The sequence below is a fragment of the Callorhinchus milii genome, unplaced genomic scaffold, assembly GCF_018977255.1.
Source record: "Callorhinchus milii isolate IMCB2004 unplaced genomic scaffold, IMCB_Cmil_1.0 Scaffold96, whole genome shotgun sequence".
Classification (NCBI taxonomy): Eukaryota; Metazoa; Chordata; class Chondrichthyes; order Chimaeriformes; family Callorhinchidae; genus Callorhinchus; species Callorhinchus milii.
In genome coordinates this window covers 122,626-136,769 of record NW_024704837.1, presented here as the reverse complement: position 1 = coordinate 136,769, position 14,144 = coordinate 122,626, and the positions used below count along the sequence as shown (strand labels likewise).

Sequence of the window (14,144 nt, the reverse complement as noted above, 5' to 3'; positions counted from 1 at the left end):
CATTAAAATTACATTGGCTCAAATGAAAATCTTGAATGACTTCAAAACATTTGGTTCTTTGGAAGTCATTCCATTGTTATTTAGTAAATATAAGTATTAGCTAAGTTGCCAAGCTGGTGAGTTTCTCAGTTCAGCTAGGAAAAATATTGTCTCAACAACTACTAATATTACTTATTAACAAGCAACCATAGTTTGAGGTAATGCAACACTGGTACTAAAATCAAATGTCAAAAAATGGTGATTGGATTCTCTGCACTTCATTCTTCATTGTGAAGAGGATTTACCAACTTCCACGTCTTTTTCTGAGGGAGCTTGATGCAAATGTGCGAGTCTGTTCATTTATCAGCACATTGATCTGTTCTTTGTTGCTGGGGTTCTGATAAACTACAGATTCAGATGTGCATGGCACAGAAGAAGATGGTAATTCTGTTACAGAAGTCTCAGAGCTTATTTTAGGATTTGGAACTACAAACTGACCTTTCCTTTTCAAATACTCTCGCACTTGCACCAAATAATTTGACTCAACATTGCTTTCATTCTTGAAGCAAACAATGTAACTGGTTGGACCGAATTGGCAACATAAGATGCCAAAGATTGATGCTAAAATTGCAACTACTTCAATTGCTGGGAGATTTTTGTGGCCCTCTTCCTCATTGATATACACTAGAATAAACAAAATCCAAACTATTAAGTAAATGAGCACGCTGAATGTTATAAATTTAGCCTCTTTGTAATTATCAGGAGCCTTCCTCCCTTTGAAAGCAAAGATAAAGCAAATAAATGCAAGAAGATATATATAACTTAACATAAATCCAAACCCCACAATGGAACCTTCTTGACAAGATAGGAAAATAATTCCAGAGTTGCTTGCATTTTTATCGACATAGGGGTGCATTGTGAGTAACCAAGTTGTACAAATGATCACTTGAATTCCTGTGATAATTGTTATAATAGGCACTGGCTTGTAGATATATTTCAACTTTTTACGAAGAATTGGATTAAAAGTAAAAGCCAGAATGATCCTAAAAGATTTCACTAAAATACAGGAGATGCAACAAGTGAAACTAATGCCAAAAAAGGGCTGTCGGATCTGGCACTTGAAATTATCTGGTTTTCCAATAAAGAAAAAAATGCTGACCAAGCTGAGCAATATGGAGAATAACATTAAATAACTCAACCAACCACCAGCAGCGTTCACAGCTGGTGTGCCCCAGTTCTTCCTGAACAATACAACGATTACACATATTACAAGTATTCCCAGACATGTAAATGTTATCAGCACAATAGAAACAACGTCATTCCATCTGAGGAACTCAAAAGTTCTGGGCTTGCATGTTGAACTTCCCTTCTCTGACCACCAGTCCCCAGGGCACACGTCACAGTCATTGGAATCTATAGAAGAAGAAAGGACCTTGATTCTTGGTTAACTGATGAAATGACAGACAAAAGGCACAGTAGAACGTCCAGCATCATTATTTGGGTATATGATATATTAAATGTACATATTTTTACATATGGTAACATTTAAGCACAAGTATACAATTGATGCGCTTAGTCTACTCACCCAACATCTCAAAACAATTCCTTCACAAAATAAAACAATATTTATAATAATTATAATAAAAATAATACAATAATCCTTACATTTGGTATAGTTATTTTCACATTGGGAGGGTGTCTTAAAGTGTTTCACATGATTTACTGTAAAGTGCAGTGATTATGTATTTGTAGGTGAACACATCCATCTGGTAACCAATAGCTCTGAATCTTTTTAAATTGAAACTTATCTGGTTCTTTTAGGGAACCCATATTTCAGAAGAAACAGTACAGCACACCTCTTTATAAGATGCTTCTTTATATTGGACCCCAGTCACTGCACGTGTGCTGGCCAGCTCTCACACTAAAATGACTGACTTCCAGGTCATTAGGTTGCCACCGACATCTTATGCACATGTACAGTGTATAGGAAGTGATGTTGGTGGAGACCTGATAAAGGAGAAGTCCATCAGTTTAGCTACCTGCACACTAAAAATGTCTGACCTCCAGGTGATCAGTTTCCTGTCGACATTATGTCCAGCTTTGCACATAAGCAGCATGCAGGAAATGATGCCGATGGCAAGTTGGCTTTTTTAAGTCAAGTTGGCACAGGGAAGGAAACAGCAGCTGTGTTTTTTGTGGAGTGAAACCATCTATCACACCTCATTATGAATCGGGACGCAATTTTATTGATCTTAACCATCATGTTTTTTCAGAGCTGCACGGTAATTCTTTGTTTCACACAGTATCCAATTTTACTAAAAATCTTGAACACTATTTATTTGCTTTTGTTGCTTTTATTTTGAAAATGGACCCTTTTTCTGGGGCTTTCTACAGATATCTGCATCAACATTTGCCTTAGGTGTCAGCCTGGCTCAGTTGGTAGCACTCTGGATCAGAAGGTTGTGTGACTTTAAATTTTAAGACCAGATGGTCTTATAGAACCTTTTCACGTCATTGAGACGTCTCAAAGTGTTTCACAGAATATACCGTAAAGTGAGTTGACTATATATTTTGTGGGAGAAATGTGGCAGCCAATTGCGCACAGCAGTGTCCCACAAACAGTCGTGGATTGAGTTACCAAATTATTATTTAAAATTTTTTTTGAAGGAAATATTACGCCTGGAAAGCGATCCGCCAATCAACTAACAACTGGGTTCCTACTTACTGCTGGGGTAAACAGAGGCGCATGGAATAAGTAAGCTTGCCTAAAGTTTTGCCCTGCTTGGAAATCGAACCTGGGTCCCTCTTGCTTGTGAAGTGAGTGCTCTAACTAATACACAACAGAACTCCATACCAGATGGTGGAATTTGGGGCCTACAGTCACCAAAAATAGCATCTAGACAAATGCGGAGCTCTGTATTACTTTATGAATTTATGAAGTTCAATCGCAGTATTTTGTTTACACAGACCTTTGTGTTTGGAATTGGAATCAATAATAATAACGACAACTTCACAGAGCGCTTAACAGTGGCGGAACTTGAACTGGGCAAAAAGGAAGATCTTCAGATATTATCTGGAGATGGACAAGGATGAGGCAAATTGGAAGGAATAAGGTAGAGTTCCAGAGATCCTGATTAGAATCATGGAAAGTTTACAGCACAGCAAGAGGGTTATGTTTAAATTATGGTTAAGTGTTTTAACCACTTTTAATAACTACCATTTCTTTCAGAATATCTTCCTGCTGGGCAAGGTATACATCCATAGCAACAGGAGTTTGTAGAAGAGACATTCTTCCTTTCTCCAGGTTGACAGGTTCCTGAGCAACTAGATTTGATCTATAAAACATTAAAATTGTTATTGTTAACAGAAGACATGCTACACAGTGCCCTTCTTTAAGTTATCCTAAAATCTGCCCCCAAATAATTTTTTTATTAAATATTAAATATTATTAAATATTTTTCATATGCAACATGTTTTTTATGCCATGGAAAGTACAGTAAATTAAATAGAATCAGGATCTAATATTTTCCAACTGATGTAGTGCCAGTACTGTCCTTTGGATGAGACGTTAAACCAAGGTCCTCCCTTCTGTTTAGGTGGATGTTAAGGATCCCATAGCACTAATCGAAAAGAGAAGTGCGTTTTTCCTCATATTGTAGCCAGCGTTGTCAAACTATGGAGCCACGTGTGACTCTTGAAGGGTCTCGGTATAGCTCACAGCCACCTCGACTTCAGCAGAAAGCATGTGTCTCAGATAATTCCTGCTGACAATTGGCTTACAAAGACATGTGTATGGCTATTTAAACACAATATATATATGCAGTAAAAAATCCTCTAGTCCGGCTTTTCAAATATTCAATTGAAATAATCATCTAAAATAATACTCATCTGAATAATCAAACCAAACGAGTATACTCAAACAATACATTGTTTTTTGAGTGACAATGTGTTGAAGTAGATTTGCACATTAAACGCACAACTCCAGTGAACTGTTTTTCATGTATTCAAATTAACTTAGCTCCTCATGTTGTCTCTACTCTCTTTGTATACAAATGCATGTCAGTTAAATACTAGCAACTTGTACGTACAACTGTAAAAGTGTCAATGGCATGTTTACAAAGTTATGTTTGAAAATTAACAAATTATTGCAGAATTGCTGCAACTTTGAATTGAATATGGAATATTTAAAATCACCCAATGTTTTCGACGTACATATACACACACGTATGCAATGTCTTTGATGTAGTAATTCCTTTAAGACTATGCTGTTGCTACGTATGTCTTTGATTCACGTTGCATGAAATGATTCACACATGCATCTCTGGTAACATTTTTGTACAGCCGAGGCTCACACTGTTGTTCATGAGCCACACTTATGTACAAATTGGGTTTGACAAGGCTGCGCGAGCCAATCATCCCCCGAATGATTTCACCCCTAAGTAGATATTGGTGAATGCAAATAAGCTGCTGCATTCATATACAGTGACTACACATCACAGGAAAAAAATTAACCAGTGAAGCACATTTCGACTTTATAGGCACTCTATCAAACACAAACATTATTTTTATACGGTATTAGTTGAAGCAATTTCAAAGAATATACGAATTAAAAACAACTCTGAAAATCTAAAACACAGAGGGAAACAAGGGAGCTGGAAAGAATGAGACAAAAAAATAAAGAATGGTAGATCTTAGAACAGCAAACTGTACATGAAAGAAATACTCAAAATAATTCAATGGAAAAAAAATTGCAGTGGTTAATAAGGCCAGTGTGCTTATTCTGTATTATGCTGTCAATACATTTATCAATTTTGGGACAGAGTGTTATATTACTGACTGCTTTGCATTAAATGAATGTACCTTAGCTATGTGGGCTAATAACTGTATTATAAAATAAGTAAATAAGTGACAAGCAGAGAATAATCCCAATGTAAAAAAAATTCATTTAATAATTTTATAAATTTCATAATTTTAATGGAAAATGAGTGTCAGATTCTATGATATCAAACTCCTGATGTAAAGCTTGATCCTAAAATCTTCAGACTCAGAAGTCAGAGTGCTACCAACTGAAATAAATGTCATTTTGTTGTTGTTGTTGATGAAACAAGCTGACAATTGTCCAAAAATTGTCCTGACCGATTGAAGAGGAAATCAGACAGGACTCCAGTAGCAATTCACCCTCCTTACAATAATTAAATAATCCTTACAATTGATAATGATAATCCTTGCATTAGATATAGTGCCTTATCACGTTGTCGAGATGTCTCAAAGGCAATTCACAGAAAATATTGTAGTGACTGTTTATTTGTGGGTGAAATGCAGCAGCCAACTGTGTACAGCGATGTCCTACAAACAGCCGTGGATTGAGTAACCAATTTTTAAGGGAGAATCTTACTCCTGGAAAGCAATCTGCTAACTGACCTAGATCATGTCCTTATCATGTCGTCAAGATGTCTAAAGAGCTTCACAGGATTTACTGTAAAGTAGTGTGACTGTGTATATTTTGTGGCTGAATGCAGCATCCAATTTGCACACAGCAATGACCCACAAATAGCTATGGAATGAGTGATCAATTTTATTTGGGGAATTGTTGGCCAGGACAACGGGAGAAGCTACCTTCTTCTTTTGACAAGTGCCATGAGCAGACAGACAAACAGACAGACAAGACCTTGCTTTATCATCTCATCTGAAGGACAGAGATCTACAAATCCAACCAAAATAGTTTCAATGTATTAGATATATAGAGTAATTTCTGCAAGAAAATGAAGCAAAACAACATTACGTTTATATATTTTAAAAAGAACATTACCTTTACAGTGTTGAAGTAGCTATCATTAATAATTACTTTTTTGGTTTTCAAATCATAGCCACCAATAGGTTGAAACTGCACTGAGCCATTCACCAACTGCCAGCTGATGAAATCGTATCCATCTGTGAAATCTCCTGAATCGTCAAATTCAAACTTGCCATTTTCATGTGTAAAACTAACATTCTTTAAGAAATTCAACAACTGCAAATAAAGGATTCATCAGTTATTGGGAGATCTGATGATATGATCATCCAAAAACATACGCAAGCTAAAACAATATTTCAGAAGCTTAGAAAGTGCTATTATGTGGAACTGTAATTTTGTTATGCTCATAGTTTGCCATTGGTAACATAATATAAAAACAGTACAGTCCTACGAGTTTATGTCAACATCGCAGGGACCGAGTAGATTTTGTCGACATAAGTGGTTTCGACATAAACGAATGAACAAGTGCTGTCGGTCACTGGCAGCCGGGAGTTGATGTATACCCTGAGCTATGCATGAGCCTCAAGCCCCAAATCTCAGGTGGAGCATTTCAATGACTCGTTCTGATCTATGGACATTGGAGAACCAGGCTTAGCACAGAGAGGCAAGGGTTAAAACAAATGGCTGTTGACATAAGCAGTAATAACACAATGTACATAATTCTGTTAAGGACTTGAGAAGTTTGTCGATATAAGCATGCCGAAATTCATATCGACGTCATCAGATTTTTGTTGACCTGTGCGGGATGTTGATATAAACGAGTTTGACATAAGTGAGTGCACTGCATTAAGTACAATAGATTGACCAGAGCATTTCAATAGTTTGCTGTTCTGTGGAATTTATGTTCTTCGAGCTGCTTTTGATCAATTTCAATGAATGAATAAGTGCTAAAATCACATTCCTCCAGGGAGAGAGTGCACATTCCATTCCAATACACAGAAATTTCCATGTGTAGGTGGGATGTATGGAATTCTCAGATTCTTTTCTCACTCTGGTGATGGGTTTCTGTATGTATTTTTTTTGTCAGCCGGGTATCTGACACATGCACAAACCCATCATTATGCTTAATCAGACCAGACGTATGGCTCCCACCTATACATGGAAATATCCCTGTGTCTGGAATGGAATGCTCGCTCTCTCCCTGGATGAACACATCCTGTTTATCTAATTCCGGAGAGTATTAGGCACAGGTTGGCAAGAGCTAAGGCTTAGGGACCCCACAGTGTGCATTGGGATATTGCTTGGATCAGCTAAAACTGCATACCTTACACTGTATGGCAAGCTTTCCTGCTGCTTGTTCAACTATGAACACCTAATGCAAGCCAAAGCATTAGGGCTTTGACTTGATACCTGGGTGACCAAAAGAATTGACCAAATAATAGCAATCTAAGAATTAATTTAGTTGATTGATGACCAAATCATGCATGTGTTTGTCACCTCCCGCTTGGATTACTCAAAACGAACTCCTCGCCAGTCTCCCCATCTCCACCATTCAAAAGATCCAGCTCATTCAAAACTCTGCTATCCACATTCTGACCCGGACCAAACTCTGTACCCACCTCTCACCAGTTCTGGCCAGGCTCCACTGGCGCCCTATAACCGAACGGATCGACTTCAAGATCCTCACACTCGTGTTCAATCCCTTCACTCTCTGGCACCTCCCTACCTCTCCGACCTCCTCACTCCCCAATCCACCAGCCGTCACCTCTTGCTCATCCCTCGCACCCTCCGCCCCACCATCGGAGGTCGCGCTTCCAGCTACTATGCCCCAAAACTCTGGAACACTCTCCCTCAATCCCTCTGTCTTGCCCCCTCGCTCCCCCTTTTCAAGTCCCACCTGAAAACCTTCCTCTCCGTCTGTGCTTACGGCTTGGAGTCAGGCTGCGCCACTGTAAAGCGCTCTGAGACGCTACCCAGGAGGGCGCTATGTAAGTGCAAATTGTAGTTGTGGACCTTATCAGAGACTGAAATAGCAAGCTCTTACCTCTTAATTACCTGTTAATAGCAGCACTTTCCATTCTTTTGCTTTCTCTACTATTACTTTACTAGTTTAAAATATGTAATATTGTAATATGGGCCTTAAAATTATAATTTTGAAAACTTCCTTTACATCTCCTCTTAACCTTCTCTGCTCCGAGGAGAATAATCCTAGCTTCTCTAGCCTCTCTTCATAATTGAAGTCCCTCATTCCTGGTACCATCCTGGTAAATCTCCTTTGCAGCTTCTCCAATGCCTTGACATCCTTCCTGAAGTGTGGTTCTCAGAACCGAACACAGTAACCTTGAATTAGGTTGTCAATAAACAGGTGTATTTATATTATCTACATCTGAAAAAAACAGGAAAAAGGTTTTGAATTATTTACCTGCCAAGGAGCAAAGTTAAAATCACGACTGCAATTTTCTGAATCACAACTGAGTTTCTTCTGAAGAGCATGAGCTATGGCTCTAATGGCCAAATTCACTCTATAAGCATAGCTGATTCTAATACAGTCCGTTAAGTTATCTTCCGAAGCTACACAATTTGTCTTGTAATAATTATTAATGAACTTGATATTTGTGGAAGACCGATTCAATGTTTGCATGTAATCAGGAAAGTTTCGAATATCGCCATTTTTGAATACAATGCCCATGATCTTTCCAACATCCGCAGTATCATCCAAGTCAGCAACGTTTCTAGAATTGGACCAGGCATCACTAGCAATCCAGGTTTTCTTCACCTTTAACATCTTTATTTTTTTGAAAAGGAGTTTGACAAATTGTCCTCTTACAAATACTACTATAACATTTGAGGTTGAGTTCTTAATTTTCTTAGCTATTTCTTCAATTCTTGCATTTTGTGCCTCTCCTTCATAAATTGGAATTAGTTCAGAAAATTCAAAGCATATATTGAGATTCTGAGATTTTACGATAAAGTCGTTCATTGCACTCCGTCCATAGTCATCGTTAGTAGCAATTACTGCAATCCAGTTCCAGTTAAATTTTTTGACAAGTTCAGCCAAGGCTTGAGTCTGATGGATGTCACTTGGAACAGTCCGTAAAAATGATGCAAATCTGTTTTTGTTACTGAGTAGCTTAGCAGATGCTGCATAAGCAACCTGTCAAAAGTCCAAAGGGAAATGAAATGAAATTGCTTGTAAATGTATAAAGGCATAGTCTTTTTTGTAGAATTAGAGCTTTTATTTTTACCACAAAATAACTCAATTAATTATCTTCAACCAAACAGCAATGCTTTGAGGCAAGTTTTGATCAGATAAACTCTATGCTAGCTTTGTGGCTGACCAGTAGTGGCTGACCCAGGAAGTTCAGTATCATCAAAGTGCACAACAAAACCAAAGTCTTCAGTGGATCTTTGGAATTTCCAAATATGAGTAGGATTGTCATCCTTTATCACAAAATAAACGGGTTTGCAAATGAACAATATATTCAGTGATTATTCATTCATTTGGGTCACAAATTTTCAAGGGTAGAACTTGCACTTTATTTTCTATTTACGGTAAAATGGCGAAGGGAGCTTATCTTTCTGTTCTTTTCTGTAGGAACTCAGTTTATGGGGCATTGCTGTGTGCAAATTGGTTGACACTTCTGCCCACTGAAACACACAATCATTGCACCTAACAGTATTTTTTTTGGACACACTTTGGTACTTCCTCCCAATATGAAAGGTGCTATATCAAATGAAAGACAGTCACTAGAATCTTTTGAAAATAAAAAAAACTCCTTATCCAGAGGTGTAGGTGCCACTTGATGGTTTATGCCAGCATTAAATAAAGAATACTGCAAGTTTAGCCTGTTTTATTGAAGCGGTTAATCAATATAATTAATTTGAAATAGAAGTCCCAATGGTAAAATTCCCTCTTAAATGTATACCATGCTTTACAGGTAAGATTAAAACAGTGTTAATTGTTGGTACGTGAAGGTGAACAATACACATACATACCTGTGGCATGAGGTACCGGTTCAATATCCTTGCAACTGCAATTGATACTTCTGAGAAGGTAGATCCTACGACGACTTTTATATTAGGTCTATAGTCTGTGTAATTGCAACGTACTTCCACACAATTCTCAGAGGTGGAAAGAAACCGTGTGGTTGCTTCAACGGCAGCAATGACATCCGAACAAGTGTCATAAATTTCATATCCCAGCTTGATGCCTGGTAGCAAAGTAGAATTGTTTATCTGATCAATGGAATATATCATAGCGTTGGCTGTAATAAATGAATTAGGATTGAAGCTGGAAAATAGAAGACACAGAAAAAACACATTTTAAACATTTACTGCAAATATATTAAGCTTGTGAGAAATACTTGCTGAATGTTGGGTAATAAGAATAACCCTTGTTTTTTAAATAGTGTCTATCATGTCGAGAATGTCTCAAAGTGCTTCAAAATGTTCTGTAAAGTGTAGTGACTGTATTTTAGGCAGATGCACACAGCCAATGATATACAAAGATCCAGGAAGTAAACGTTCAATTTTACCTGAAGGATTTGGTGGCCAGGCCATTGTGAACAACTCCCTTCTCTTTTTAAATAGTGCTATAGGATCTTTAGTGTCTGTCTTAACCAGCAGATGTGACTGGTAACACCTGTGCCTCAAAATGGAAAAAGTCACAACATTGGTCTGGATGTAGAAACTCCTTCAGAACATCTGATCCCATCCCTCCAGAACACCTACTCTACTGCCACCCCTCACACCACCACCAACCCCATCCCCTTATCACTGCATCAGGCTGCTTTTTAAACGAGTCCAGTGTCCTGGCGCCTACTGCCTTTCGTGATAACCTGTTCCAGTCATTCATTGCCCTCTGTGTAAAAATCACGTGGGTTCAAGCCTCACGTTGGGACTAAGCTGGGGGAGTGCTGTATTGTCAGAGACAATTTCTGAGATCCTGTCTGTCTATTCAGGTGGATTGCAAAGATACTTCTCCCTCTGTTTCTCCTGGTGTTCCTGGCCAACACTCTCCCAGATAAAATAAATCATTCACTTAGTGGCTGTTTGTGTGCCACATTTGCCTACAAAATACACAGTAACTGCACTTTATAGAAATTCCTGCAAAGTGCTTTGAGATATGTTGATGACGTGATAAGGTGCTATATCAAATGCAATGATTATATTATTATTATTATTATTATAATGTCTCGTCGGAAGGATAGCACATCTGACAATTCAGCATTCCCCAACCCAGCCTAGTCTAGGAACTCAAAAGTCCAAATGTGGTGATTGAACCCACAACCTTCTGACCTAGGCAAGAGTTCTACCAACTGAGCCAAGCTGACTGAGGTTTTAAATCAATCTTGCCTTATTCTAACATCCCAACGTAAGAAGATAAGCCAACCAGTCATTAAAGACTCTGAGTAATCACAGCTTAATCAGCTCCTTGATCTCTGTACGTAACCATGTGTAATATTAAGAACAGATTAGATTGAAAAATAATGCACCTAACTAACTAAAATAAAAGGAAGCCTAGTTAATTAAGCAAGAACATATGGAACAGGGTATTGCTATAACGTTCATAGTATTTAGCGTTGGAGTCAATTTGCAAACTCCACACCCTCAGTTGGAGTGATAGCTGGAGAAGGCTGCTCAATGCACTCATAAGGAACGAATATCACTTGCAAATTTGTTGGAATGTTCACCCAATCTTAGCCTACAGGACTATTTTGTTTGATTGCACAGAATTGTGACATATTCTTAAATTTAATCATAATTTGCAAGCCATTTTTCTGCATTTCTCAAAAAGAGCCTACTTCCAACTTAATACTGAATTTAAGAATTTTCTACAATTCTGTGCGATTTAAAATTTTAAATCACAGGGGAACATTTCTGACAACTTCCTTCCATCTTAAATACACCTTAGTTTTTTTTTATCAATGATATCCTTTTTTTTTGTAATTTCAATTGAAACAGTCTTTTAAAAAAATGTAGAGTTCGGAGGTTAACTAAGGTTAATCTTTTTGGTAAATATTTTATTCTCTAGGGATAATATGCAAGCTTTCCCCAGAAAAAAACAACTTTTTTTTTAACCAATTGATTCAGAGGCCATGCACTCCCCCACCCAAGAGACTCACACCTCTTTGGCAAGTTACATTCTGGCTATGGAATGAATACATGTCCTATTTTACTTCCTACATGCAGTACGTTTCATTTCTCTGTTTTGCACATCATTTATCAATGATCAGCTCAGATATGTAGCTCTCTTTATATGATCTTGACTGCTTCCTCTGATTCAACAGTTTCCCTAACATTCTGTTGTCTGTAAATTTGCCTATCTTGCAATAAATCTGAAAATTCAGGTTATTAATACATACATGGAACAGGAAGGGTTTCAGCACACACTGATACAGGCAACCCACACAATAACTAATTTTATTTTGTCAAGTTGCCCAAATCACTCCCCTGTTTCATTCCCTTTTGCCAGTTACCAATCCATATCCATCTCTATCCCTTGATATTCAGTTCAATTTAGCCCAGAAAGTTTATTTTAACTTCAAAGTTCTATGCCGCACATAGCTTTTCGCATTTTTTCTGAATTTTCTGTATAAATTTGAACTTTACTTAAAACCTTCCCTTGTAACTGCTTTACACGTTTAAATAATATTGTTTTGCATTTCTGCCAATGTGGATTTGATTTTCTGCAGAAACACTCATTCACTAGAACTTGTAAACCACGGTTTGTTAACAATTACATTTCACAATATCATTTAAGAGAGGTATTTTTTCTCAATGGATATAAATAAGCATAAAATTCCTCCTTTTACATCCTTCTCAAAGAATCTTTTTCTGTTGCTGCTTTAAAAAAAATTCAAGTAAAGTATTTCTACAATCTTCTCTATTTTACTTTATAGGTTTAGTTTGTTGCACACATTTATAATGTAAATTATAAGGTGTCATTTCCAAACTGCATCTTATTTAATGTGCAATATCATGAGATATTGTGTTATTCACAAAATTAAATAAACAAAGAGTGATCTATGTACAACATATCTCTATGTTGCAGTTACATGAACAAGCTAGGACCGAAAACCTTGTGTGTTCCTGTACCTGTGCAACATAATAATCCTTGCATTTGATATCGTGCCTTATCATATCTTTGCGATGTCTCAAAGCGCTTCACAGAATATACTGTAAGTGAATTTACTGTATATTTTGTGGGCAAAACTTGGCAGCCATTAGCGCACAGCAGTGTCCCACAAACAGTCGTGGATTGATTGACCAAACTCTTTTTATTTATTTTGAAGGAATTATTACCCCCAGAAAAGAGATACATACAATACTTCATGCTGCGATTAGCATAGGCACAGTGTTTATTACAGACAGCCTACTTCCTTACCTTTTAAGCAACATTTTATATTATTATATCATTGTAATCAGATTGAAATAATTGATCTACAAAAGTAGGTTTGACTTAAGCCCTTTCAGCAAAAACAATCATGACTTCTCTACCTTGAAGATCCCTCAGACATATGCAAATTATTTGTTCTAGTTAACTATCCATTTATATTCGGTAATGTTCAGTCTCTAATGTCAGCAGATGACAGAAAAATGACTATTACACGCAACACAGACTCTTTACCTCAAAGTGAATTCTATTTATTCTTACAGTTAAAATGTTTAACAGTGCTTAGTTTAAAAGGTAATAAAAATTCTAATTTATGTCCACAAAAAGCAATTAAAAAATGTAGATGAATTAACACTTACTCTGAGCAAGTTATTGGTCCTGGCTGAGTACGGTTTGTATCTGGCCCAACTCGATGTATTGGGAAGAGACCACCGATGATGATGTCTCCGGAAGAATTGGCAATTAGAATATCAGGAGTATCGCAAAGTCTTGCTGAGTTGAAACATAAAACCCAGCATGAAACAGCGAGGATGAGATGCATGGGAAACATGTTCAACAAGTCAATAACACAGCGACGTGAATGACAGCTTAGTTGAGGCACGGGACAGGTGATAAATGTGGAGACGGGGTGAAGCATAATACAAGAGAACGCTCACCACACCTTTTCTGTCATTCAATAGGGTGTTGTATTAATGCAATGGGTGTAATTCCTGGCCTCTGCTCTCACTGCCAATTGGTGCAGAGAAGACAATTACACATTTTAAAGGTGATACGTTTTAATAGATAACAGACGAGATAATATCAGTCAAGTATTTTTCAACATCTAGGATGACCCATTTAAAAATCATTGTCTAAGAAATAACTGAATGAGTTTTTTCTTCTTTGAATTTTTTTCAAAAAAAATAATCCTTGCATTTTGATATAGCGCTTTTCACGTCTTCTAGACATCTCAAAGTGTTTCACAAAAGCATCAATTGAATGTAGCTCTGTTGACCACACAGTACTTTCTATATAAAGAGATTTATGTATTTCAGT

The 14,144-nt window shown here is 37.2% G+C and overlaps 1 protein-coding gene across 1 annotated transcript; it reads right to left on the bottom strand.

Moving 5' to 3' along the window:
• Nucleotides 1-220: 220 nt before the first annotated feature.
• LOC103182618 (G-protein coupled receptor family C group 6 member A-like) lies at nucleotides 221-14,008 on the bottom strand. The gene is made up of 6 exons (XM_007899687.1): nucleotides 13,469-14,008; nucleotides 9,710-10,004; nucleotides 8,136-8,867; nucleotides 5,789-5,989; nucleotides 3,197-3,314; nucleotides 221-1,392 (listed from the first exon to the last, which is right to left on the bottom strand). The coding sequence occupies exons 1-6, from the start codon at nucleotides 13,657-13,659 to the stop codon at nucleotides 281-283; spliced, it is 2,649 nt and encodes an 882-aa protein (XP_007897878.2). The 5' UTR covers nucleotides 13,660-14,008; the 3' UTR covers nucleotides 221-280.
• Between the last annotated feature and the right edge of the window lie 136 nt (nucleotides 14,009-14,144).

What these genes read in the sequence shown, in the direction of transcription:
- LOC103182618 (XM_007899687.1), bottom strand. Translation starts at nt 13,659, where the DNA reads ATGTTTCCCATGCATCTCATCCTCGCTGTTTCATGCTGGGTTTTATGT. An exon ending in ACCGGTACCTCATGCCACAG is followed by an intron (nt 8,868 to 9,709) that starts GTATGTATGTGT and finishes GACTTTTGACAG; the next exon opens with GTTGCTTATGCAGCATCTGC. An exon ending in AAGATATTCTGAAAGAAATG is followed by an intron (nt 1,393 to 3,196) that starts GTAGTTATTAAA and finishes CTTCTTCTATAG; the next exon opens with ATTCCAATGACTGTGACGTG.